Here is a 25831-nt window from a genome sequence, read left to right as displayed (position 1 = left end):
GAACATTTAAAATTTTGCAGAATTTCTTGTGGAATCCCATTGCAGTCAATGGGTCTTTTAATTTTGAGCACACAAATTCCGGAAGCTTTGAAGAACAGATCTTAAGTGGAATCACAGAATTTCTACTGTGTGAACATAGCCTAAGAATCTACTTAAAGGGGTACTCCGCCCCTAGACATCTTATCCCCTATCCACAGGATAGGGGATAAGATGTCAGATCGCCAGGGTCCCGCTGAGAGTTCGCTCTGTGCATAATGACGGGCAATACAGGGGCCAGAGCAGCGTGACGTCATGGCGCCGCCCCTCATGACATCACAACCCGCCCTCTTAATGCAAGTCTATGGCAGGGGGTGTGACGACCGCCACGCCCCCTCCCATAGACTTGTATTGAGGGGGCGGCTGTGTCATCACGATGCTCCAGCCCCTGTATTGCCCGTCATTCCACGCAGAGAGAACTCGCTCTGTGCAGTAATGATAGCGGGGTGCCGCAGCGGCGATCCCGGGGGTCACCAGAAGCGGGACCCCGGCAATCTGACATCTTATCCCCTATCCTTTGGATAGGGGATAAGATATCTAGGGGCAGAGTACCCCTTTCAACCTAAAAGGTATACCCTGATTTATGACATATATAGAGGACAAATTTTTCTATGTAAAAGTCTTGTGTGCACATGGCCCACAAACATCTGATACCTCGCCTTTTAGCTTAGTCATGAATGCTAAAAAGAAATCACAGTATATTTCAATATCTTTTTGTCACTGTAGACAACATTATTATGGATATTACAGCTTTGGCTCCAAACATTGTGACACACATTATACATCAGAAATCACCCAAGAAAACAAACAGTCTTTTTTTCCCCAGACACATAGAAAGTATTACATGTACAGAATACAAAATGTCCTCCTTCCTCCCCTCAATGTCATATCAAACAGTCCTTTCAGTGTTCTCTTTAAGACTACTTACTTATGACATGGCAGCGTGACTTCCGTTGTGGAACCCTCGGCGAATATCGGGAGAATAAATAAGAGAACTTAGCGGCCGTTCTCGACGGGGCGCAACTTTAGTGTTAAACTAGCCTAAGAGTATTATGAAGATCTTGTTGTGAAGGTACTTGAGCCCCAGGAGAAGGGGTCATTACTGAAACGTGGATCAGTATGAGCGCCACCTCAGCCTTCCATTGCAGTTCTTTATTGCTAATCAACGCATTTGTACTATTCCCCGTTGTAGTATTTTCACTTGGATATTGTTTTAGGAATACGTACAATAGCTTTAACCAATAAGTTTTGCTATAAGTCAGAAGTATACTGTATTTGCATAATCTGCATGGATGCCAGTAGCTGAAGTCTAGGTAATTTATTTTATGAGTTTTTATTGATTAGTTGCTGCAACAACTTCCTGTAGGTGAGGGACTTCCCAAGTATAGGCTGCCCCTACAAAGTGAAGGCCTTCACTCACTTCTTGTCTCACTGTCAACCATTTAAAAAAAATAAATCAATAAATAAAATTATATAATATACATATACACACACACACACACACACACACACACACACACACACCGTATTTATCGGGGTATACCACGCACCGGCCTATAACACGCACCCTCATTTTACCAAGGATATTTGTGTAAAAAACTTTTATCCTTGGTAAAATGAGGGTGCGTGTGTATACCCCGATACACCCCCAGGAAAGGCAGGGGGAGACAGGCAGTCGCTGCCCGCTTCTCTTCCCCTGCCTTTCCTGGGGTCTAGAGCCCTGCTGCCGCCGCTTCTCTCCCCCTGGCTATCGGCGTCGCTGCCCCATTGCCGTCGCTGATAGCCAGTGGGAGAGAAGGGGCAGCGGCATCCATTGCCCGGCGCCGCTGCCCCGTTGCCTCCCCCATGCCCGGTTTTATAATTACCTGTTGCCGGGGTCGGGTCCGCGCCGCTTCTGGCCTCCGGTTTGGTGTCCCCTACGTCGTTGCTATGCGCTACGAGACGCAATGACGAGTGACGTCTTCAACGTGACGTCACTCGTCATTGCGCCGTGCAGTGCATAGCAACGACACAGGGGACACCACACCGGAGGCCAGAAGCAGCGCGGACCCGACCCCGGCAACAGTTAATTATACAACCGGGGATGGGGGAGGCAACGGGGCAGCGGCACCGTTAGCCAGGGGGAAGAGAAATGGGCAGCGACGGCTCGGGGCTTGTGCGGGGGTCAGAAAAAATGGGGATGGGGGAGGCAATGGGGCAGCGGCGCTGGCAGTAGTCTCTGGACCCCAGGATAGGCAGGGGCATAGAAGCCGGCAGCGACGGCAGGTCTCTGCACCTGCAAAAGCCGCTGCAGTTCATTGATTTAAATCGCCCGCTTTAAAATCATTGAACTGCAGCAGCTTATTGACATAACACGCAGATAGACTTTAGGCTAAACATTTTAGCCTAAAAAAAATGTGTGTTATACGCTGATAAATACGGTACATATATTACAGTGAGTCACAATGTAAAAGTGAATGGCTTGATTGCAGTCAAACTGCCCCCATATTTCTTTGCCATCAGAAGGAGAAACTGGACTTACCCGCTGACAAGCCTGTTGCACTGTTACTTGGTAGGACAGCAGGACCTTCAGAATTTGTTAATGTCTGACCCACTGAGGGTCCTGAAACAGCATCAGAGGCCGGCTCTGAGGTAGACGAATCACTGGAAACAGTGCTTACAGGCTGAGACTCTGTTCTGCCAGAGGTAGTTGGCACAACTGTAGGATCTGTGTTGGAAAAAAAAAAAATTTACAAATATAAATGGTTAGCATTTGTATATACCGTATATACTCGAGTATAAGCCGACCCGAATATAAGCCAAGGCCCCTAATTTCACCCCAAAAACCCAGGAAAAGTTATGGACTCGACTATAAGCCTAGGGTGGGAAATACATCATCCCCCCCATGTCATTATCAACCCCCCCCCCAGTCATCATCCTCCCCCCTTCATCATCACCGCCTTTCAATCCCTTCTCAGTGGTCTTCAACCTGCGGACCTCCAGATGTTGGAAAACTACAACTCCCAGCATGCCCGGACAGCCATCGGCTGTCCGGGCATGCTGGGAGTTGTAGTTTTGCAACATCTTGAGGTCCGCGGGTTGAAGACCACTGAGAAGGCATTGACAGGCGGAGATGGACGGCTGGGACCATCCCCTCACAGCTAAAGCCAGAAACGTTTTTTTTTGTTCACTCGAGTATAAGCCGAGGGGGGAGTTTTCAGCACGAAAAATCCTGCTGAAAAACTAGGCTTATAGTCGAGTATATACGGTAAGCATATATTTATATATTAACATATAGCTCTCTGGAATTCTTCTGTCTAGTAACAACAGAGCATAAGAAGATGTCATCAGCTGGGCCAAAATACTGCCAGCATTAGAGCTTGGAGATTTTTGGAAAACTCATGCCAACAAGATAAATTCTGCTCTAAAAAATCTAAACTAATCTGTGCGATCTAACTTTTTGTATATCCCTGCGCATACATCCTCAGTCCAGTGTTACAGTAGTGCCATAGTGGATGTAATAACTGCAAGGAGGGGGGCAAATACATGAGCTATAGTAGAGAGCTGCCAATGGGAGCTAGAATTCTACAAAGCATCAATCTATAAGTTTGTGGTGCATTACGATCTTGGCATGCACTGCTATGGAAGAAAAGTCAATTTAAATCATTTCCTTTTTCATCAAATGGTCTCTATATCTGATACCTCCAAAACACTGGTACAGTTCAAGGGAGAAGTACAATTTATTTTATTTACTTACTTTTTTCCCCCCCCCCCCTTTTTTTTTTTTTTTTTTTTTTTTTTTTTTTTACAGTGAACAACAACAATTTGTCAATCTACTTCTAAATATTTGTTTCTCAATAAGCTGCATCAATTGAGTATCATCATTGATGACCTGCAAAACTGTCACTAGTGTATACATGTTGACCAAGTGATAGGACTTGGATTCTCCACAGGCCAGTTACACTTACCATCTTCATCTACAGTCAGGTCCACAACTTCAGTTGCATTTTGTCTTAGAGGCTGAATAACAGTGGAAACTCGACTGCGACTCCTGTGCTCCTGGGATCTTCCAGACTGTGAACTTGAACTTTGGCCCCAGTGAGATCGAGAGTGTCCAAGTGAGGACCGAGATCTGAGCAAAAAACATAAGTGCCTAGTATTGAACATCTACCGTTGAGCAATATAGATAGGTTAAAATATGTACGATACATACGAAATATAAAAATGGGCATCAATAAGACCATTGTCATACTCTCTGCTAATCATAGTGTGAGCCAAAATTATTATAAAAAAAAAAAAAAAAAAAAAAAAAAAAAAAAACTCATGGAAACTTTGGCAAAGGCCTAGCTTAGTAAATAAATATAGGTTAAAGGGGTACTCGGATAAAAATAAAAAATAAAGTTTTCTACCGGAGTACCCCTTTAACTGCTGATCCTATTTTTATTTGCTAAGATAGGCCTTCAAGTTTCCTTGAGGGTTTATTTATTTATTTATTTTTAAATGAACTGGAGCCAGAAAGTTAAAACAGATTGGTAAATTACTTCTATTAAAAAATCTTAATCCTTACAGCATTTTTTAGCAGCTGTATGCTACAGAATTCTTTTCTTTGTGAATTTCTTTTTTGTCTTGTCCACAGTGCTCTCTGCGGACACCTCTGTCAGTGTCAGGAACTGTCCAGAGCAGCATAGGTTTGCTATGGGGAATTTTCTCCTGCTCTGGACAGTTCCTGATACGGGCATAAGGTGTCAGCAGAGAGCACTGTGGACAAGACCAAAAAAAAATTCAAAATCAAAAAAATTTCCTCTGTAGCATACAGCTGCTAAAAAATACTGGAAGGGTAAATTTTTTTTTTTTTTTTTTTTTAATAGAAGTAATTTACGAATTCCATTTATCCATCTGGCACAAGTTGATAAAAAAAAAAAAAATTCCCACCAGAGTACCCCTTTAAGACCCAATATACCTGATCCTTCTCTCACATGACAGGTGACTGAGGCCTCCATACACACTAAACAGGGAGCCAGGTTCGGCCACCTTTTCACTATTGTGTATGGGACTGCAACTACTGCTACTAAATATAGAAGCGTTTCTCAACCAGGGTGCCTTCAGCTGTTGCAAAACTACAACTCCCTGGATGCCCGGACAGCCAAAGGCTGTCCGGGCATGGTGGGAGTTGTAGTTTTGCAACAGCTGGAGGCACCCTGGTTGGGAAACACTGACATATGGTGACAATAAGTTTAAAGGGGTTTTTCATTCGTTTATAAAAGTTTTGTTTACTTACCCCACCGGAAGAGCTGCGGCGACGTTGTGTACACCTTATCAATCGCAGGCCGTAGTGGTCTCTTACTGTATGTATGACACGTGACTGCTGAAGCCAGTGACTGGTTGAAAATTGTACACGACATTATCACAGCACTTACAGCAAGGAACACTGTAGTGGCCACAAAATAAGGGCTCAGCCTGTATTAACACCAATGAAAAAATCTGAAGCTTTGAAAGGTTAGCTACTTTTTTCTTTTTTACAAGGGTGATAATGGTGTTGGTCAAATAATCCCCCCCCCCAATCTCTGTAAATTATGGTATGATGATAATCTATACCATAACCCAGTATTTCCTAACTAGTGTGCCTCCAGCTGCTGCAAAACTACTGAATATTGTAATTTTGCAACAGCTGGAGGCACACTGGTTAGGAAACACTGCCCCAAAAATCAATAAGCATGGTGGATTATACCACTGCTTAGCACACTTACACATGTGCTTAAAGGGGTACTCCGCCCCTAGATATCTTATTCACTATCCAAAAAGGATAGGGGATAAGATGTCTGATGGCGGGGGTCCCGCTGCTGGAAACCCCCATGATCTCTCCTGCAGCACCCCGTGCCGCCACACCCACTCCCATAGACTTGCATTGAGGGGGCAGGCCGTGACGTCACAATACTCCGGCCCCTGTATTGCCCGTCACCATGCACGGAGCGAAGTTCTCGATGTCCACCAGGTGCTGCAGAAGAGATTGCAGGGGTTCCCAGCGATCAGACATCTTATCCCCTATCCTTTGGATAGGGAATAACATGTCTAGGGGCAGAGTACCCCTTTAATTAAAGCCCTCTATATAGTGGCACCAGTGTGCATTGATTCTACAGTAAATGGTTTTAATTCTGTAACGTAGCGCACAGGTCAAAAAGTGCATGCGGTTTTGATGCGCAGTGATCACCCATGTGGTAAAAGGACAGCACAGCACCCTCATTGTGGTGGGAAAACGCCCTAAGATAAATGCAGTTATCATTCCAAATCCATCCCGTGTATCAAGTAGGTCATAAAGGAGACATCTGGAAATGTAGTCTTCATATAGCTGCATAAGCCATGAACTATTTGATCAGGTTAATAAAATAAAAAACACATCGCTAACTATTTCTGGGAAACTCAGCACGCAGCCATGTAAACAGCTCTAAACCATAGAGCCCGAGCTTACAGTGCTTGTCAGCAAATGGGTTAAATGCTTTCATTTAATTTGCTTTGTGTGTGAGGAAGAAACTGCACAGCAAGCAAATTTCAGGAGCCTGTGGAAAATACTCCAACCGCCTGTTAATACCAGAGCAAGTTCCAAATTATCTGGGCCTCTTCCATTTCACACTGAAAACAGATGGAATGTTTAATAGCTCCTCCGGAGAAATCGCCTATCACTGCACATTTCAAGGTATTCTTGGGTAAAGAAATAAACTCCTAACAGCACAAGCTCTAATCCAGTGTTTTCCAACCAAGGTGCCTCCAGCTGTTGCAAAACTACAACTCCCAGCATGCCCGGACAGCCGAAGGCATCTTTTCTTCTAGAATTATAGGTTGGGCTGTTCCTCCATTATTCCTCCTGCATATGTATTAAAGGGGTATTCCAGGAAAAAAAACATATATATATATATATTATATTATATATATATATATTATATTATATTATATTATATTATATTATATATTATATTATATTATATTATATATATATATATATATATTATATTATATTATATTATATTATATTATATTATATTATATATATATATATATAAAAATATATATTTCTCTCTCTCTCAACTGGCTCCAGAAAGTTGAACAGATTTTTAAATTACTTCTATTAAAAAATCTTAATCCTTTCAATAATTACCAGCTGCTGAAGTTGAGTTGTTGTTTTCTGTCTGGCAACAGTGCTCTCTGCTGACATCTCTGCTTGTCTCGGGAACTGCACAGTAGAATAGAATGGGGATTTGCTTCTAAACTGGTCAGTTCCCGAGACAGGTGTCATCATAGAGCACTTAGACAGAAAAGAACAACTCAAATTCAGCAGCTTATAAGTACTGAAAGGATTAAGATTTTTTAATAGAAGTAATTTACAAATCTGTTTAACTTTCTGGAGCCAGATGATATATATATAAAAAAAAGTTTTTCCCTGGATAACCCCTTTAAACTATTACCATCCACCTAGTTGAGTCCCTACATAGTCTGACAGTCACCAATGAGAAATGCCTAGCTGATAGTAGCCACTTGTCAACCTTTATAGGGTGATAACCCGATGAACGGCACAACACAGAGTTCTAAGAAAATATATCCCACAATTGTTACCGGTACTAAAATATGAATGCATGTATGTATACACGATAAAAAAACTGTATGGTGTATCTGTATAGAGCAGTGATTGTCTGGGCTCTTAAAGGGGTACTCCACTTGGCAGCGCTCGGAACAAAAATTTTCCTCATGCTGTTTTCACGCGGCGGGAGCCGACCACGCCCCCTTGTGAGGTCATGGCCATGCCCCCTCAATGCAAGTCTATGGGAGGGGGCGCGAAAACAGCATTTGGAACATTTAGTTCCGAACGCTGGCCAGGGGAGTACCTCTTTACGGGAACCTGCACCATCAGCAGTAGGCACCAGCTATAATATACAGCTGTCATCCTGCAGCAACAGCAGGGATCAGAAATAATTTCTGCCCATTAGATGCCACAGTTTCTACTGAAAGCAAAATATAATAGGTTAGACAGAGGTTAGGGCTCGGTTAAAAAAAAAAAAAAAAAAAAAAAATGTGTATATATATATATATATATATATATATATATATATATATATATATATATATATATATATATACACAAAATATATATATATATTTTAATAATAATATTTTTTTTAATTTTTAATAAAATATATATATATATATATATATATATATATATATATATATATATATATATATATATATATATATATATATATATATATATATATATATATACACACACACACACACACACACACACACACATACATACATAATACATACACACACAAAAATTAGACAATTGCTATTGCTACATCCGCAATCCACAAGGTGAATGTTGTTAAGGGGGGGGGGGGGGGGGGGGGGGGAGAAAGCCACAATTGTCTAATTTTCTTTCATTCCACCGTCCAAAACACAGAAATAAGTCACCAAAAATTCCTATGTACCCCAAAACGGCAGCAATGAAAACAACAGCTCATCTTTTGATCTCACAATATGGTGACAAAAACAAAATGATGTTTTCACTGAGCAAAAGTAGAGACTTAAAACCGAAACAAAACACTATGATGCCCAGAATAAAAGTCAACATGTCACCAACGTCAAGAGATGAAATAAAACCCAAACACCCCATCAGTAAAAAAAATTTATAAAGATAAAAAATACATAGTTCCAATACATTGTACTACAAACACCACCATTAAAATTACATTAACCCTTCATACAGCTAAATAAAATTTGGTACATCATTCCATTCCAATCAAACAGAAAATTCTGTACTGCCGCCTTGTAAATGAAAACAATAACAGAGCACATACTTACTGGGTACTGTAATAAAACTGTTCTAGATTATTTTAACCATAGTTGGAATAATATCATGAGGGCTTTATTAGAATATAGTTCTAATAATGCTCCATAATTGTTGTTTCATACAAAATACAAGGATGTATTACAACTGGCAGATCAGGAGAAGTGACAGATCCACGTTAATTCTCATCCATATGGCAGCATTACTGCCCAGTGTACCTTCTGAGTTGTACAGGACCCTAAAAAGGCAGCAATAGAAGTCTACAGAACCATAATGCACAGTCATCCGTTTTGCCAAATTTCCCTTGTTTTTAACCTGCAACCCTTTTCTACCTAGTACAAAGGTACGTCACAAAACAGATTGAGGCTGGGTTCAACCGGCATTAATGCTTTATGTCCTGCTATAACAGCTACTGACATATACTGTGGCACAGCAATAGTTCCATTTTTTTTAATGGCACAAATGTAGTCAGCCACTTCTCGCTCCTACGTGTTTATTTTACTGTACACAACAGTACAGCAGACTACGCTACTGAGTCCTGCAAAATAACTTTGTTCAAACCATTGCCTGCTGATGAATGGAACCGCTGCTGTGCACCCCAGTAAAAAAATAAATAAAAAGGAGGCCAATCAGGGGTCAAGTCCTGGGGAAAAAAAAAAGTGTGGAAACTTAAAAGGGGTACTCCGACCCTAGACATCTTCGCCCCTATCCAAAAGGATAGAAGATAAGATGTCTGATCGCAGGGGTCCCGCAGCTGGGACCCCTACGATCGATGTGCAGCACCCGGTGTTCATTTAGAACACTGGGTGCAGATGGCGGGGGTTGGGACGTCACAGCCACGCCTCCTCGTGCCATCACGCCACACCCCCTCAATGCAAGTCTATGGGAGGGGCATCACGCCCCCTCCCCTAGACTTGCATTGAGGGGCATGGCGTGACATCACAACCCAGCATTCAGAACAAAATGTTCCGAACGCTGTGGCAGCGGAGTACCCCTTTAAGATTTTCACTCACAGGCTGGTCCTGTGAACAGTGTTCCTGCTGTGGAACAAGTGCAGGAACTCTGTTCCCATGCGTTCCTGCAGGACTTAAGCCCTGTGGCCAATGTAGAGCTGGAACATACAGCATTACACTTGTCTCAACCCAAATGAATAACTAAGTAAGATACTATGCAAGCCACATAAAACAATAAAACACGATTATTTACGATAGGAATGACTAACCTGTACGTTTCACCGACTGTCACAATTTCTACTTCACTGTCAGTTGAGGTAACGTTGATTTCTTCATTGTTGCCAGGGACTTGTGGTGTGGATGAAGCCTCAATGACTACAACGTCCTCATCAATGCTACCTGTGAAGTGGGATACAGGAGAAGAATACATAAAATTAGCATTACTTCATTACTAACACTTTCAGGCCTTCCCTGGGAGTACTCCTTTAATAGCCGTGTACAAATAACTACTTATAAAATACTATTTTATTAAGACATATTGACAATCCAACTAACAGTCACCTACAGTAGCCATTCATAGATTCCATTCCCCATGTAAATACTCTATTAAAACCTGTCCTGAGGAAAGTTGCCCAGTTGCTCATAGCAACCAATCAGATCGCTACTTTCATTTTACCCTGGCATCTGATTAAACAGCACCTTACAGCAGCCGCCACATAAGAAGTAGCTCAGCTCCTGGGCCAGCCTCATACGTCCCTAGCAGACATCCTGCGTGCATGTACACCTGATGCCCCAAAGGGGGTTAAAGGATTAAAATTACACATAAAATGACAACTTTAGTCATATTCATTTCAATTTACCGTAGTTTCGTCAGTGTGAAGAGTGCACTAATATAACAGAACTAAAAAGAAAAATATATCACTGAACCGTGACTGCCACCTAACTCCATATGTGACTGCTAGTAACTGTAGTAGTACTGTGAAATAATTCCAGGCTGGCGCTCTGTAAGGGTGGGTTCACATCACGATTTTGCTATACGTTTTCGGCATACGGTTTCATAAAAATAAATAAATAAATAAACTAAAAAAAAACCCTATGCAACCGCACAGAAAACCGTGCCCATAGACTTCTCATTCAAAACTGTATGCACCATATTGTATTCGGTTACCTGTTTTTCAAACCATACGGTTTTTTACTTTTTTTTTTCCCAGACAGAAAATCGTGGCCTACTAAACCGTATACTTTTTTTTTTTTTTTTTAAACATGGGAGTCAATGGGAACCGTACAGAACCGTATGTGCGTACAGTTCCATACGGTTTTTGACTTTCCATTTTTTTTTTCTTGGAATTTCAATCAAACAAGTGAAACTTTATTCATAATGGAGTGAAAAGTTCAAAACGTGTACTTTTTTTTCGAAAAAAACGGATGCAACCAGACACCATTTTTCAAACCATATACGGTTTTCAATCATATACAGATAAAAGTTTGTACACGATTTAATACAGTTTAGTCAGGAATACGTTTTTTTTATTTATTAAAAACCTGATACAGGAACTGTATTGCAAAAACGTGGTGTGAACCCAGCCTAAGACTGGGACCACAGCTATGATCTATCAGACTGGCTGCTGTTTCTGAGAACAAACTCATAAGACACAGTGCATGGAAAGAAGATTTCATTCACAGAAAAATAAAGCAATTCTGAGGGGAGGGAATATAAACTACGGCTCCTAAATACAGAGCTAGATTTCAGTGCATTTTCTCTGCAACATAGAATGAGTGTATATATGTATACACACACACACATACATATATACATATATATATATATATATATATATATATATATATATATATACACACACACTATAGTGTTTGTGTGTCACCGATTTGAAACCTTGAAAACACTGAAAATTGCTCTCTGTATAGTACAAAGGAATGTGTGATAATACATAGCAATAGTGAAGATAGGAGATTACTAGAGGCTGGTGTTCCCTGCTGATTGAGAGCGATTTTCCATTATTATACTCAAACCATCTGCTCTATCTACTGCCACCCATGGCAACAAACTACTTACTGTCTGGCTAAGGGATTTATTTAGAACCAATGCCAACAACCCTATGTTAACTGGGATTCATAACCGAGAGGTTAGGACATGGGGAAAATAAATAAAAAAAAAAAAAAAAAAAATCGCTACATAATTTAATATATAAATAAATATATAAAAAAAAAAAAAAAATATATATATATATATATATATATATATATATATATATATATATACACATACACACACACACACACATATATATATACACACACACACACACACACACACACACTTTATTTTACTTTATTCGTCTATGCTATTTAGGGTGGGGAAGGGGAACCTGTGACACTGAGCATGGAATATAATAGCAGAAGAGAAGATTGATCCATAGCTTTAAAGGAAAATATACAGTATAATATATTCATTTCTATCCGCACAGAGAAAATAGAGCTGGAACTACCTCCTTAGGATCCTATAGTGCTCCTCTAATACGTGACAGCGGTGCTCCGTCCCACAGCAAGTATAGAACAAATCCAAACGTAAGAAATAGAATGGACGGCAACTCACTGTGATCCACCGTAGCTTTATTCAATGAGGATGGGTGCAAAAGACAGACAGGCACAGCAAACGAAGCAACGTTTCGCGTTACACCCTTCTTCTGGCTCACCCGGAAGAAAGGTGTAACGCGAAACGTTGCTCCATTTGCTGTGCCTGTCTGTCTTTTGCACCCATCCTCATTGAATAAAGCTACGGTGGATCACAGTGAGTTGCCGTTCATTCTATTTCTCACGTTTGGATATTCATTTATATCCCTGCTTATGATTTGTTTTGGAGTCCAGAGGGTGTTTCTAATCTGTAAACGACTGCATGCTCATACAGGGAAGGCTGCCATCAACTATTTGGACCACTCACTGGACTACTAAGCATAGAAAGAGCAGGGATTTCAAGCAATGTCATCTACCTAATTTTCCCCATAAAACTATATATCCATCAGTTAACAGTAGATTCTACTGTATATCTATTGTTAAGAAATAAAACAAGAAAGTGTCAAATGTCAGAAGTTATGATTAGTGAAGGTCTAGGTTAAAACTTACTAAAATGAAGAGGTAGAAACTCTTAGCTGTGGATACAGTTAGTGAGGGTGGACAAGCAGGGCTCATGTGCACCGAGGACAAGCAGGGCTCATGTGCACCGAGGACAAGCAGGGCTCATGTGCACCGAGGACAAGCAGGGCTCATGTGCACCGAGGACAAGCAGGGCTCATGTGCACCGAGGACAAGCAGGGCTCTGTGTAGTGAGGCTCTGTGACATGCTCCCGGCTCACACAGCAGGATGATTGACAAGTCAGGAGCCTGCACAGAACCCTGTTTGTCTGGCCCTCACTTCCTGTATTTGGACTCCTGACAGAGACAGACAATATCTGCAGGGACAGCATTTTTCCAACCATAAGTTTGCACATTTTTTAACCTATGTATATTACAAATAAACATTTAATGGTATTATCTACATTATATAAAAAGTTTAACGACAGGTACTCTTTAACCAATCTCTTTTATCTAAATTACAGTACTAGAAAAATTATTCTAAATGGCCGTTATGTGGTCCAATGTTTTTATGACAACCATGATTTAAAAGAACAAACTGTGACCTTGTGGAGAGAGGTGCTTATTGAGATCTGCTGATAACTTGTATGGTTACATGGGAGGTCTTATGTAACACAAACAAATGAAATTTTACCTGAGGGAATTGTTGTACCATTTTGGTGGTTTTCCCCAGGAGACACAAATATATCTTCTTCTCCTTCAGTGGAAGAACTGGAGGCCGATTCACTGCTGAGGTCATTCTCACTGGAGCTACTAGAACTGGGGAGCAAGGCGTACTTCTGCCTTGCTAGCACTTCTCTCTTCTTTCTTTGCATTAAAATCCGCTCTTTTTGTTTCTGCGTCCTTTGAGTTGAACCCTTTTTCAAAAAAGTCTTTCGATGCACAGGCCTCCTCAAGTTGCTCACTTGATAACAAGGCCTTTTCATAAGCATAGGCACAGAGTCTGACTGGGGACGAGGCCATTTTGAAGCCCTCGCACCAATTCTATTAGTAGGGTTATCTCCTGCAGGTGAGAAACGTCTAGGGTTGTCCTTATCCTCATCAGAAGTCATTGTATCAGAATCACCAAAATGTGAGCTTGATGAAGGTGAAGAAACACAGTCACTAAAGGAAGAATCATTGTCATCATCACTCTGGGGCTCCAACCTTAGCTCCAACAGTCTCTGATTTTCCTTACCAGCACAACTTTGGGTAAAGGAAGGACCAGCCTGCTGGCTTTTCCTCTTTTTTCGGACAAGTCCCTTCTCTTGATCTGTGCCGTTGTTATTTAAGCTCCTCTGTTGCTTATTCGAGTCAGTGCAACAGTGAGAGAATTTGTTACCTACTTTACTTGCTATCATGTCCATGTCTGCTGGGAAGGTCCTTGCTGTCCCAGCACACTTAGGGTTCAGCAATACCCCTTTCAGATTTTCCGGCCTCTTTGGTGCATCTGAAGGAACCTCACGCTTCATATCCGCTTATAGCAGGTTTTGTCACTCACGCAAATAGACCATGAGTGGATTAGTGATGTCCACCACAAGCTGAAAAGAGAACAAGAAATATCAGTATAGGATGTAAAACTTGGAGGCTGTAATTTAACAGTAATAGGAGTAGGGGAAAAGCAGCCTGCCAAAACCTTCTACATAAATGTGATATTTTTAAATATGGATAAATAAAACTGCAGGGTCACAGCTAAAGAAATAAGACTGCCAAACATTTAACAATTTACAGATCACTTAAAGGAAATATGTCACCCTTACATATATATATTTTTTACACTGACTAGAGTCCGATACTGTAACATTTCTTTATTTTTTTGCACATTTTTATGGGGGAGGCCATATTGCATAAACTCCACCTCTGCTTTTATAACAGCATTTAAAGAACAGCTTTACAGCAGCTATATAGACATAGGAAAATAAGTCTAGAGGGGAGTCCAGAGCATCACCTATTGTGAATTGTCTGATCCCCTCTAATCTATATACTGGTGTCACCTTTCACTGGATCCTGCCTGTGATGAAGGAAGTGTTAGCTTGTTGTTAGGCTTAAAGGGGTACTTCGCTGCTCAGCGTTTGAAACCAACTGTTCCGAACGCTGGAGCCGGGAGCTTGTGACGTCATAGACCCGCCCCCTCATGATGTCACGCCCCCTCCCATAGACTTGCATTGGCAGGGCCTATGAAGTCACAAGCTCCTGGTACTGGCTCCAGCAATCGGAACAGTTTGTTCAAAACGCTGAGCAGCGAAGTACCCCTTTAATGCCCAGGTTGAAAATTGCAAGATTTCAGGATAAATATATATATATATATATATATATATATATATATATATATATATATATATATATATATATAAAAATTGGAAAAACTAAATTTCCTTAGGTTATGGTTTATCAATCGGTTTGAGGACCAAAAAAAATAAATAAATAAATAACAGAACTTACAGATTCCCCATAGCAACCAATCACTGCTCATTTCTCAAATAGCTCCGACTGAATGAAAGCAGAACTGTGATTGGTTGCTATGGGAAAGAGATCCCTTTTGTCCTCAGACATTGATAAATGTAGGCCATTATAGTTAAATATCCATGCCTTGTGAAAATCTACTGCACATCTACAACAGAGTGGGCAGGCTGAGAACTTAATAGACAGCATGAGCCGCTTTCCGTCAGAACTTATCTTGCAAATGTGAACTGGCTCTGAAAAGCTGACCTGCGCTTATACCATAGTACTGTTACTGGATTGGCAGTGCAGAAGTCGCAGCACAAATCTGCTGAGTCTGGACCAAGTCAAAGGCAGGGTTACTGAAGGATGCGACAACAACAGTGAAAAAAAGCTAAGGAAATGGACATGATGGGGATTAAAATGGGCACTGAAGGGCATCATAATGTACAAAATAGCTTTAAATAAGGGCTCAGAGATTTATGTAGTAATATGAGGAAGTATTACTTTACAGTGTATAATGGATACATGGAATAGCCTTCCTGTAGAAGTGGTCACTGCAAATACTGAAAATAAATTTAAAGGGGTACTCCGGCCCAAAGACATCTTATACCCTATCCAAAGGATAGGGGATAGGATGTCTGATCGCGAGGTTCCCGCCGCTGGGGACCCCCACAATCTTTCATGCAGCACCCACCTGTGGTAGCTTCACACAGCGCTGGAGGCTCAGAGTCTGAAGCCTCACGACTACAGAGTCGTGACGTCACGATACTCCGGGCGCCTTAGTCGTGAGGCTTCAGACTCCGCCTCCAGCGCTGCGTGAAACTCTCACAGGTGGATGCTGCATGAGAGATTGTGACCGGGACCCCCCGTGATCATACATCTTATCCCCTATCCTTTGTGCCGGAGTACACATTTAAGCACGCATGGGATAGGCATAAGACTATCCTTTATATAAAATAGGGCCAGGGACTATTCATACTATTCAGAATATTAAGCAGACTAGATGGGCCTAATGGTTCTTATCTGCCAGCAGTCTATAATTTTTTATAGTTTCTAAAATGTCTGCAAAATATGGATGCGATTTGTAAATCCACTTTCCTGCTACTGTATTTTACTGTGGACTCTACCTGCACGTATTAACAGTGTTTCTAGCTTATGACTCGTGCCATTGAAGTATAGTCTTCTGTACACAAACCAAAAATATTAGCCCTCTCTGCCAGTAGAGCACCACCACCCTGAACTTCTCAGTGCTCCAATGATGCCCTTGTACACTCAACACAAGACAACGAAGTCAAACTCTGTGGCAGTGCTGGGCCTGAAGCGTAAGGACAACACCTAACAAAGACCAGTTCATGCCGCAGTCTAGCAATTTATTAACAAAAAGGTATGAAGCTCAGAAGACACACACACACACACACACACACACACACACTTTAGCTGTCGTGAACCGGCTTCAATATTGGATTCAGATGATTTGTGTAACTACATGCAACTGATAATTCATCCTAGGGCTGGGCAGTATACCGGTTCATACCGAAATTTTTGTGCTGCACGATATGAATTTCTCCCCATACCGCAATACCGGTTTGGCCCCTCCCCCTCGGGAATGAATCAGCCCAGCGCTGCGCTGTCCCAACATCGGGGAACTAATCCTGTGTGACCTGCGAGCGCTGTTCTGCCCCCAATTAATGATCAGCCCAGTGCTGTCCCCATCGGGGTACAACTCACATGTCACCCGCATGCGCTGCCCTCCTCGTCCTGTTTGTTGTGGCCGTCGGCGCTGACACTCTATACCAGTGGTCTCCAATCTGCGGACCTCCAGATGTTCCAAAACTACAACTCCCAACATCTGGAGGTCACCAGGTTGGAGACCACTGCTCTATATTGTGCAGTATCCCTATGCCCGGGCTGCAAAAAAATAACTAAAATAAACTTTTAACTCAACTACCGTTGGTCTCACTTGTTTCCTGGGGATGGGAACGTCGGACAGCCGTCAGCCTATCACCTGCCGCAGCGATGTTCTGCCTCGGCCGGTGAGAAGCTGAGCCCACTGTCATAAGAAGCCGGCTTCTTACATGACAGTGGGCTCAGCCTATCACCGGCCGAGGCAGAACATCGCTGCGGCTAGTGATAGGCTGACGGCTGCGGGTGACGTGAGTATTTACCCCGATGGGGATGTGGGCTGATAATTTGGGGGGGGGCTAGGAAATACCGTTTAATACCATCGAACCGCCAAGAGTTTAAAAAATACCGTGATACACACATTTGGTCATACCGCCCAGCCCTTATTCATCCTGTGTCAGAAATGTCCAATATAGATCGGGCCATCTTTTATCAATCTCCTTGATGTGGGTGTCTTTATCTACCTTAGGGAAAGTACAAGTCTATATATACACAACCATCCACAAACATTAAAACCAGTGACTATGTTCAGTCCATTTCCCCGTAGGCCCACTGCAGGCACGAGATTGTACATGTCAACATACTTTTCTGCTGCTATGATGTCACACCCCCCAAATATAAGGCACTTTAAAAAGTGTGAACTTCCCCATAGACACAACAAATTGGTCACATTTAACATAAAGCATCAAACTCAAATTACATTAAAGGACCTACAAGACCAAGACACAATCTGTGTTTCATCAGAACAGTGTGGGGACCATGCCGATACCCCTTGAGACATTGTATGCACCTTTTGGGGAGGTAAGAAGTTGGTATTAAACAACAAGGAATCATAAAAACTTGGCTATGTTGGTGGTGGGGGGGCCTTTAGAGCCCAGACATACCCATTACTCCACTTTATTAGAGCCATTGACAGCTGCTCCTAAATAAAAGGGTCTGCATGATGCTGGATATTCATAAATGGATTTTATGTGTTAGCAATTCTAAACGCTGCATCTTCATACTGCTTAGTGACTAAACCCTGGATATGAAACCACTAAGAAATTCTTGTCCAGTGGAATGCTTAAGTGTTCATTTGTGGTCAACACCCAGCAGCAGATCATTACCTGCTCTTCTATCTGAAGACTGTTTATATTAACTTGGTACAGAAACAGCACCAGATAACATGCAGTAAACAGATACACTACTTTATGCAGATCTACATATGAACAGAGCAGATTAATTCTATCCTGTTTTGGAACCTGCCCATTGACTTCTAATGCAAAAATAGTATGTTCGCATATAAAGTACTGCAGCCCATGTTATCGTAGTATGCTTTTATGCCCATAACATTGCTGTGGGCACAACATTTACCTAATACAGTGATCCCTCAACTTACAATGGCCTCAACATACAATAGTTTCAACATACAATTGTCTTTTCTGGACCATCGTAACTTGAAACCAGACTCAACATACAATGCTACGGACAGTCCAGATCTGTGAAACGTGTCCCAACTGGAGGAATTGACCAATCAGAATGGGCATTTTACTGATAAATCACCTCTATTACTGAAGTGCCTGCACTGATTGGCTGTCTGGTAGCGCCCCCTACAGTACAGGGAGGAACTACAAGTTCTGTACTACTCCTTACCTGTGCCAGGGTTTGCTGCTCCTTTGGACACCAAGGGAGGCTCCATATGTGTGTACTGTATAGGACCCTGAAGAAGCTCCTGTCCGCTACATAAACCATTGTTTCCCAACCAGGGTGCTTACAGTTGTTGCAAAACTACAACTCCCAGCATGCCCGGACAGCCAACGGCTGTCCGGGCATGCTGGAAGTTGTAGTTTTGCAACAGCTGGAGGCAACCTGGTTGGGAAACACTGACATAGATAGTGATTTACAGCTCCCAGCAGCTCTTTCTTACTTTTATATGTAAAGATTTTCTTTATCTATATTAGTTATTTACTTATTTTTCCTTAAAGGGGTATTCCAGGCAAAAACTTTTTTTTATAGATCAACTGGCTCCGGAAAGTTAAACAGATTTGTTAATTACTTCTATTAAAAAAAAAATCTTAATCCTTCCAATAGTTATTAGCTTCTGAAGTTGAGTTGCTGTCTAACTGCTTTCTGATGACTCACGTCCCGGGAGCTGTGCAGTTCCTATGGGGATATTCTCCCATCATGCACAGCTCCTGGGACGTGACATCATCATTGAGCAGTTTGACAGAAAACTTCAGAAGCGAATAACTATTGGAAGGATTAAGATTTTTTTTTATATAAGTAATTTACAAATCCGTTTAACTTTCCGGAACCAGTTATATAAGAAAAAGTTTTTGCCTGGAATACCCCTTTAATCCTCACCTTTTCCTATTTTTGGATGACATTTTGGTGGCTTCAGAACCAATTACCAGGTTTCTATAGAGTTATGGTCTCAACATACAATGGTTTCAACATACAATGGTCGTCCTAGAACCAATTAATATTGTAACTTGTGGGACCAAGGTAACACTGCAGATACCTTTCTGTAAAGCACCAGCCAAGTGGAGAAAGGAAGAAATACACCTCTCCATACAACCAAATAAAATGAAGAATTGAGCTCAATAGGGATGATTTGGCAAGCTAGTCACACAGTCCAGAAACATTATGCTGTAAACTCCTCTCTGGCAACAGATGGTGTGGAGAGATGAGTAATGACTTCACAGAAATTCTGCAGAGAGAAGTGAAGCAAACAATATTCAAATAGAAGGCACATAGAATAAATGTTCTAGAAAAAAAAAATATATAGTGCAGAATGACCTTAAAGGGGTACTCCAACGGAAAACATATTTTTTTTTAAATCAACTGGTGCCAGAAAGTTAAACAGATTTTTAAATGACTTCTATTAAGGACGCAGGGTTCCGTTTTTGCCTCATCACCTTCTAAAAATCATAACCCTTTCAATTTTGCACCCAAAATTCCATATGATTGCTTATTTTTTGCACCACCAATTCTACTTTGCAGTGACATTAGTCATTTTACCAAAAAATCCACAGCGAAACAGAAAAAAAAATCATTGTGCGACAAAATTGAAGAAAAAGTTTCATTTTGTAACTTTTGGGGGCTTCCGTTCCTACGCAGTAAATTTTTCGGTAAAAATAACACCTCCTCTTTATTCTGTAGGTCCATACGGTTAAGATGATACCCTACTTATATAGGTTTGATTTTGTCGTACTTCTGGAAAAAATCATAACTACATGCAGGAAAATGTATACGTTTAAAATTGTCATCTTCTGACCGCTGTAACGTTTTTTTTTTTTCCGCGCACAGGGCGGTATGATGGCTCAATTTTTGCACCGTGTTCTGAAGTTTTTATCGGTACCATTTTTGTGTTGATCGGCCTTTTTGATCGCTTTTTATTCATTTTATTTTTTAGGATATAAAAAAAAGGGACCAAAAATATGCTATTTTGGACTTAGAATTTTTTTTGCGTGTACGCCATTGATCGTGCGGTTTAATTAATGACATAATTTAATAGTTCGGACATTTACGCACACGGCGATACCACATGTTAATTTTTATTTACACAGTTTTTTTTATGGGAAAAGGGGGGTGATTCAAACTTTTATTAGGGAAGGGGTTAAATGACCTGTGTTAACTTTTTTTTTTCACTTTTTTTTTTGCTCCCATAGGGACCTATAACACTGCACACACTGATCTCCTAGGCTGATCCCTGCAAAGCCATAGCTTTGCACGGATCAGCGAGATAGGGGCTCGATTGCTCAAGCCTGTAGCTCAGGCTTGGAGCAATGAAACCCCGACCGGACGCGGCGGAGACAGGTAAGGAGACCTCCGCCTGCATTCCGGCTGATCGTAACATCGCGATTTTATCGCGATGTCCCGATCAGCCTGACTGAGCTGCTGGGAAGCGTTTACTTTCGTTTTCAGATGCGGCGGTCAACTTTGATCTGAAGGGTTAACAGTGCGCAGCACAACGATCGGTGCCGCACACTGTTAGCCCAGGGTCCCGGCTATCGTTAGCAGCCGGGACCGACCCGATGGGATGCGGGGTCATGGCGTGACCGGGCTCAGGGTTAAAAAAATCTTTATCCTTCCAGTACCTATTAGTCGCTGTATATTTCAGAGAAAGTTCTTTTGTTTTTGGATTTATTTTTTTTCTTCCTCCACAGTACTCCCTGCTGACACCTCTGTCCATATTAGGAACTGTCCAGAGCAGCATATGTTTGCTATGGGGATTTGGGGACAGTTCCTGATATGGACAGAGGTGTCAGCAGAGAGCACTGTGGACAGAAAAAAAAATAAATCTGTATAACTTTCTGGCACCAGTTGATTTGAAAAAATTGGTTTTCCACAGGAGCACCTCTAAGTGATTTGTGTCTATATTTAAATGTGGCAGGGTGATGACAATATTTTCAATGCTACAAGGTAGCAAGTCAGGTCTAACCTGTCATACGTATTTGTTTAAAGACATTGCTAACTACGTCTTACAAGACGTACTACTCCTAGCATGCTGTCTCCTCTGAAATACATAATCCGAATGCTTTAAAGCCTTAAAATGTGTCAAGGGTCACAACCAATTGATGAATGTGGAGTAAGGGGCTATTTCAATCAGGTTCTCTCTTTTTGTTCAGGGTACATAGGTATCAGGAGTAATGAGTACCATACTGGCAGCAGCCCTATTCACTTTGATAAAACGCAGTCAACTAGTGACAACATTCGGGCTATTTCCCACATGTATATGTTTGCAGGGCTCAAAAGCGTGGTCTGCTTTGCTCTTGGGTCTCATTAAAGTAAACATGTGAGAAATAGCCAGAACACTAAGACCGATGAGGGGTCCCAGACTACAAAATACCTTTAGTCTGGAGATATGTCCCTCTGAAGATCTGCTTCTATCTTCTCTGAACTGCGCACTGGAGGCAGGCCCACCAGCTTAATTTGGATATTCATTGTCGCTGGTCATGTGAGCACTTGGGCCTATTTAGCGCTCACGTGACCAGCAACAGTGAATACGGTAATCAAATTGAGCCTTTAGCGCGCAATTCAGAGACGATAGAAGCTAATCTTGGGAGGGACATTTCTCAGGACCACGTTTTTTTTTTTGTCCGGGTGAAAACCTTATTAAACCGTATACATATTTATTTATTTATTTTTTACATGGGAGTCAATGGGAACCGTATGTGCGTACGGTTCCAAAAAAAAAAAAAAAAAAAAAAAAAAAAAAAAGGATGCAACCGGACATCATTTTTCCAACCATATATGGTTGAAATTTGCACACACATTTTGATACAGTTTAGTCAGGTTTTGAGGAATCAGTTTTTCATCAAAAACCTGATACGGGAACTGTATTGCAAAAACGTGGTGCGCATGCAGCCTTAGACTTACAGGACTTTGGGGTGGGTCTAGCAATGTTATTCACAGGGTAGAAGAAGCAGTGCAACACTACTTCCCAAATGACGAGACTGCTAACATATTGCCAATTGCAAATTCTAGTGGTACGCTGGTACTATAACCCCTTAAGGACGGAGCGTTTCAGTTTTTGCACTTTCGTTTTTTCCTCATCACCTTTTAAAAATCATAACCCTTTCAATTTTGAACATAAAATTCCATATGAGGGCTTATTTTTTGCGCCACCAATTCTACTTTGCAGTGACATTAGTCATTTTAGCCAAAAATCCACGGCGAAACGGAAAAAAAAAAATCATTGTCTGACAAAATTGAAGAAAAAAAATGCCATTTTGTAACTTTTGGGGGCTTCCGTTTCTACACAGTACATTTTTTGGTAAAAATTACACATTATTCTGTAGGTCCATACGGTTAAAATGATACCCTACTTATATAGGTTTGATTTTGTCATACTTCTGGAAAAAATCATAACTACATGCAGGAAAATGTATACGTTTAAAAATGTCATCTTCTGACCCCTATAACTTTTACATTTTTCTGCGTATGGGCTGGTATGAGGACTCATTTTTTGTGCCGTGATATGAAGTTTTTATCGGTACCATGTTTGTTTTGATCGCTTTCATACATTTTTTAATGGTATATGCAATAGCATAGCATTGATCAGTGTAATGGGCGCTTGACTGCTCCTGCCTGGATCTCAGGCACGGAGCAGTCATTTGGTAATCGGACCGTGAGGAGGCAGGTAGGGGGTCCTCCTGCTGTCCTGCCAGCTGTTGAAATCACGGCGGTCCCGAACAGCCCGACTAAGCTGCCGGGATGATTTCAGTTTCACTTCAGACGTGGTGGTCGACTTTGATCGCCGCGTCTGAAGGTTTAATACCGGGCATCACCACGATCAGTGATGTCTGGTATTAGCCGCAGGTCCCAACCATTGATTGCCGTCGGGACCGACCCGATATGACGCAGGGACACCGCGTGACCCCGCGTTATATCACGGGAGTCGGTGCAGGACATAAATATACGTCCTGCGTCGTTAAGGAGTTAAAGTACTACTGCTCACTTCTAGGTGCCAGATCACACAGGAGATTATTTCTAGAATTGTAATACTCTGGAACACTAAGCTACTCTATAAAATGTGTCTCCTCATTTTTCCCTATAAACCATTACTTAGCTTTTGACAGAAGAATGTGTTTTGGAACTCTGAAAAGGGAGGGGGGGGTCACTGCTCCAGACACACCCCTAAATGTACAGCTAAAATAGCAGCTCTGAAGCAAACACTTATCTGCTCCAAGTGCTAGTACATGTCTCAGCACATAGCTAGCTACTCACCGAAAAATATATTTTCACAGGCCTCTGTGTGTGACTTCTGAACAAACCTTACAAGAAAAACTGATCACACTAATTCTAAACAAACAATAAAATACAAATACAGAATCCAGAAATAGAAAATATTAAGAAATGATATACAGTATTTCCTTGTAACAATACATTTTAAAAACTGCAAAGGCTGTATTCACACACGCTGGTTTAAAGAGTTGCCACAGTACCGGTGAATAATGTTATTAAATCTAAGTTAAAGGGGTACTCTGCCCCTAGACATTTTAGCCCGGATCCGCGATCTCCCTGCTGCACCTGGCATTCGTTTAGAGCATCGGGTGCAGTGTCGGATGCTTGTGACATCACAGTCACGCCCCACTTGTGACATCACAGCCATGCCCCCTCAATGCAAGTCTATTGGGGTGGGCCTGACGGATATCATGCCCCCCTCCCATAGACTTGCAATGAGGGGGCATGGCCGTGATGTCACAAGCCTCCGCATCGCCAGTCATCCGGCATGGAGCGGAGTTCACTCTGTGCACCGGATGTCTGGGGTGCTGCCTTTTGATAGGGGATAAGATGTCTAGGGGTGAAGTACCCCTTTAAAACACATCTGCCATTTTAGGTAAATTTCGATATTCGATATTCGATGGACACAGCAGAGACTGCATTGATTCGCATATCACAGGACTGTAACTGCCAGCCCCAGCTAAGTAATGCCAAATAACTGGAGTATGCCCCAGGGGTAACCATAAGGGCATCCCATGATAGTTGAACAATTTTAAAGTTGTCAGACACACGGACAGGGACAGGGTACCTAATCATAAAAATGATTAAGGAGATTTATCATTCTTTTCAAACGTTTTACATCTAAAAAACGTCTTACTTTTGCTTACATGCAACTTATTTATTAAATAGTCGCATGACCTTGATAAATAAATCACACGTAGGCAAAACCCAGGAAACCAGCTTACAAAATCAATTTTTAAAGCAGAAAAAATAATAATAGCCAAAGTTCTTTATGTACCCTTTATTACCAGTAGCATTGCTAGAGTGAGTGTGTGTGTGTGGGGGGGGGGGGGGGGCTGCATAGCACTAAATAGCTGCACTGCAACTATCGATCCTCCCTCAGAAATTTAAAAATATTGAAAACATACTATGTCGCACCATGAATATCCATATAAATAGGCACTGTGATACAAAACTTGTGATATGTTGTAAAGCATGCAAAACCAATACGTTTTGCAATTGCTTTCATTAGAAAATTTTCAGTATTTCGTACGGAAAAAGCCAGTCAAACAACTGCCCCCCTGCCTTCTCGGACACATACTAGTCCTGCTGTGTCCATGCGTCATGGACACACTTCCTTGATTGACAGCTGTGAGCGCAGAGCTCACAGCTGGAGGAAATACTCCCACTGTCAGCTTGTGTCCCGCTACTGTCAGTGAGGACAAGCTGGGAGATGTCGTTTTGCTAATGCTATACGAGATGTGAGTAGACAGAATATTAAGGGAGGGGGTGGAGACCTGCACAGTGAGGCCACGCCCCCTCCCTTTGAGAGGAATTCAGTGAGCTGAATTAAAAGTGTAATAAAAATAAATAAATAAAGGTGCTAGACACATAAAAATGTAATGTACTGTACATGGTCAGGATTACGTACTGAGTGAAATAAAAATATATATATTTTTTTTGTTTGATCCGACGGCTACGCTTTAACTTTGAGCCCGCATTTTGTGACATTGGTGGGCAGAGTCTTGCATCACTACGCTGAGGCCGGAGTTTACGTCAGGAAGGAAGACCGCGCAGCACCAACGGGCACATAAACAATAGTGAAGTTACAAAATAAAAA

The 25831-nt window shown here is 41.6% G+C and overlaps 1 protein-coding gene across 5 annotated transcripts in view; it reads right to left on the bottom strand.

Annotated features, from left to right (window-relative positions):
- Window positions 1-25831, bottom strand: part of RNF111 (ring finger protein 111) — a 55355-nt gene that overhangs the window by 17745 nt on the left and 11779 nt on the right. For 4 of the 5 annotated variants that reach the window (XM_056572435.1, XM_056572437.1, XM_056572438.1 and 1 more), the window contains exons 2-5: window positions 13595-14480; window positions 10080-10209; window positions 3984-4147; window positions 2558-2743 (exon numbers count right to left, since the gene is read on the bottom strand). In XM_056572435.1, coding sequence (XP_056428410.1) covers window positions 2558-2743; window positions 3984-4147; window positions 10080-10209; window positions 13595-14411 — 1297 coding nt within the window. In that variant the 5' untranslated portion in view covers window positions 14412-14480. Of the gene's footprint in view, window positions 1-2557; window positions 2744-3983; window positions 4148-10079; window positions 10210-13594; window positions 14481-19783; window positions 19973-25831 lie in introns of all 5 variants that reach the window. The other variant, XM_056572436.1, reaches the window with a different exon arrangement.

This window comes from Hyla sarda, chromosome 4 (genome assembly GCF_029499605.1).
Source record: "Hyla sarda isolate aHylSar1 chromosome 4, aHylSar1.hap1, whole genome shotgun sequence".
Classification (NCBI taxonomy): Eukaryota; Metazoa; Chordata; class Amphibia; order Anura; family Hylidae; genus Hyla; species Hyla sarda.
The sequence above is the reverse complement of the archived record's forward strand: the minus strand, read 5'-3'. Positions and strand labels throughout refer to the sequence as shown.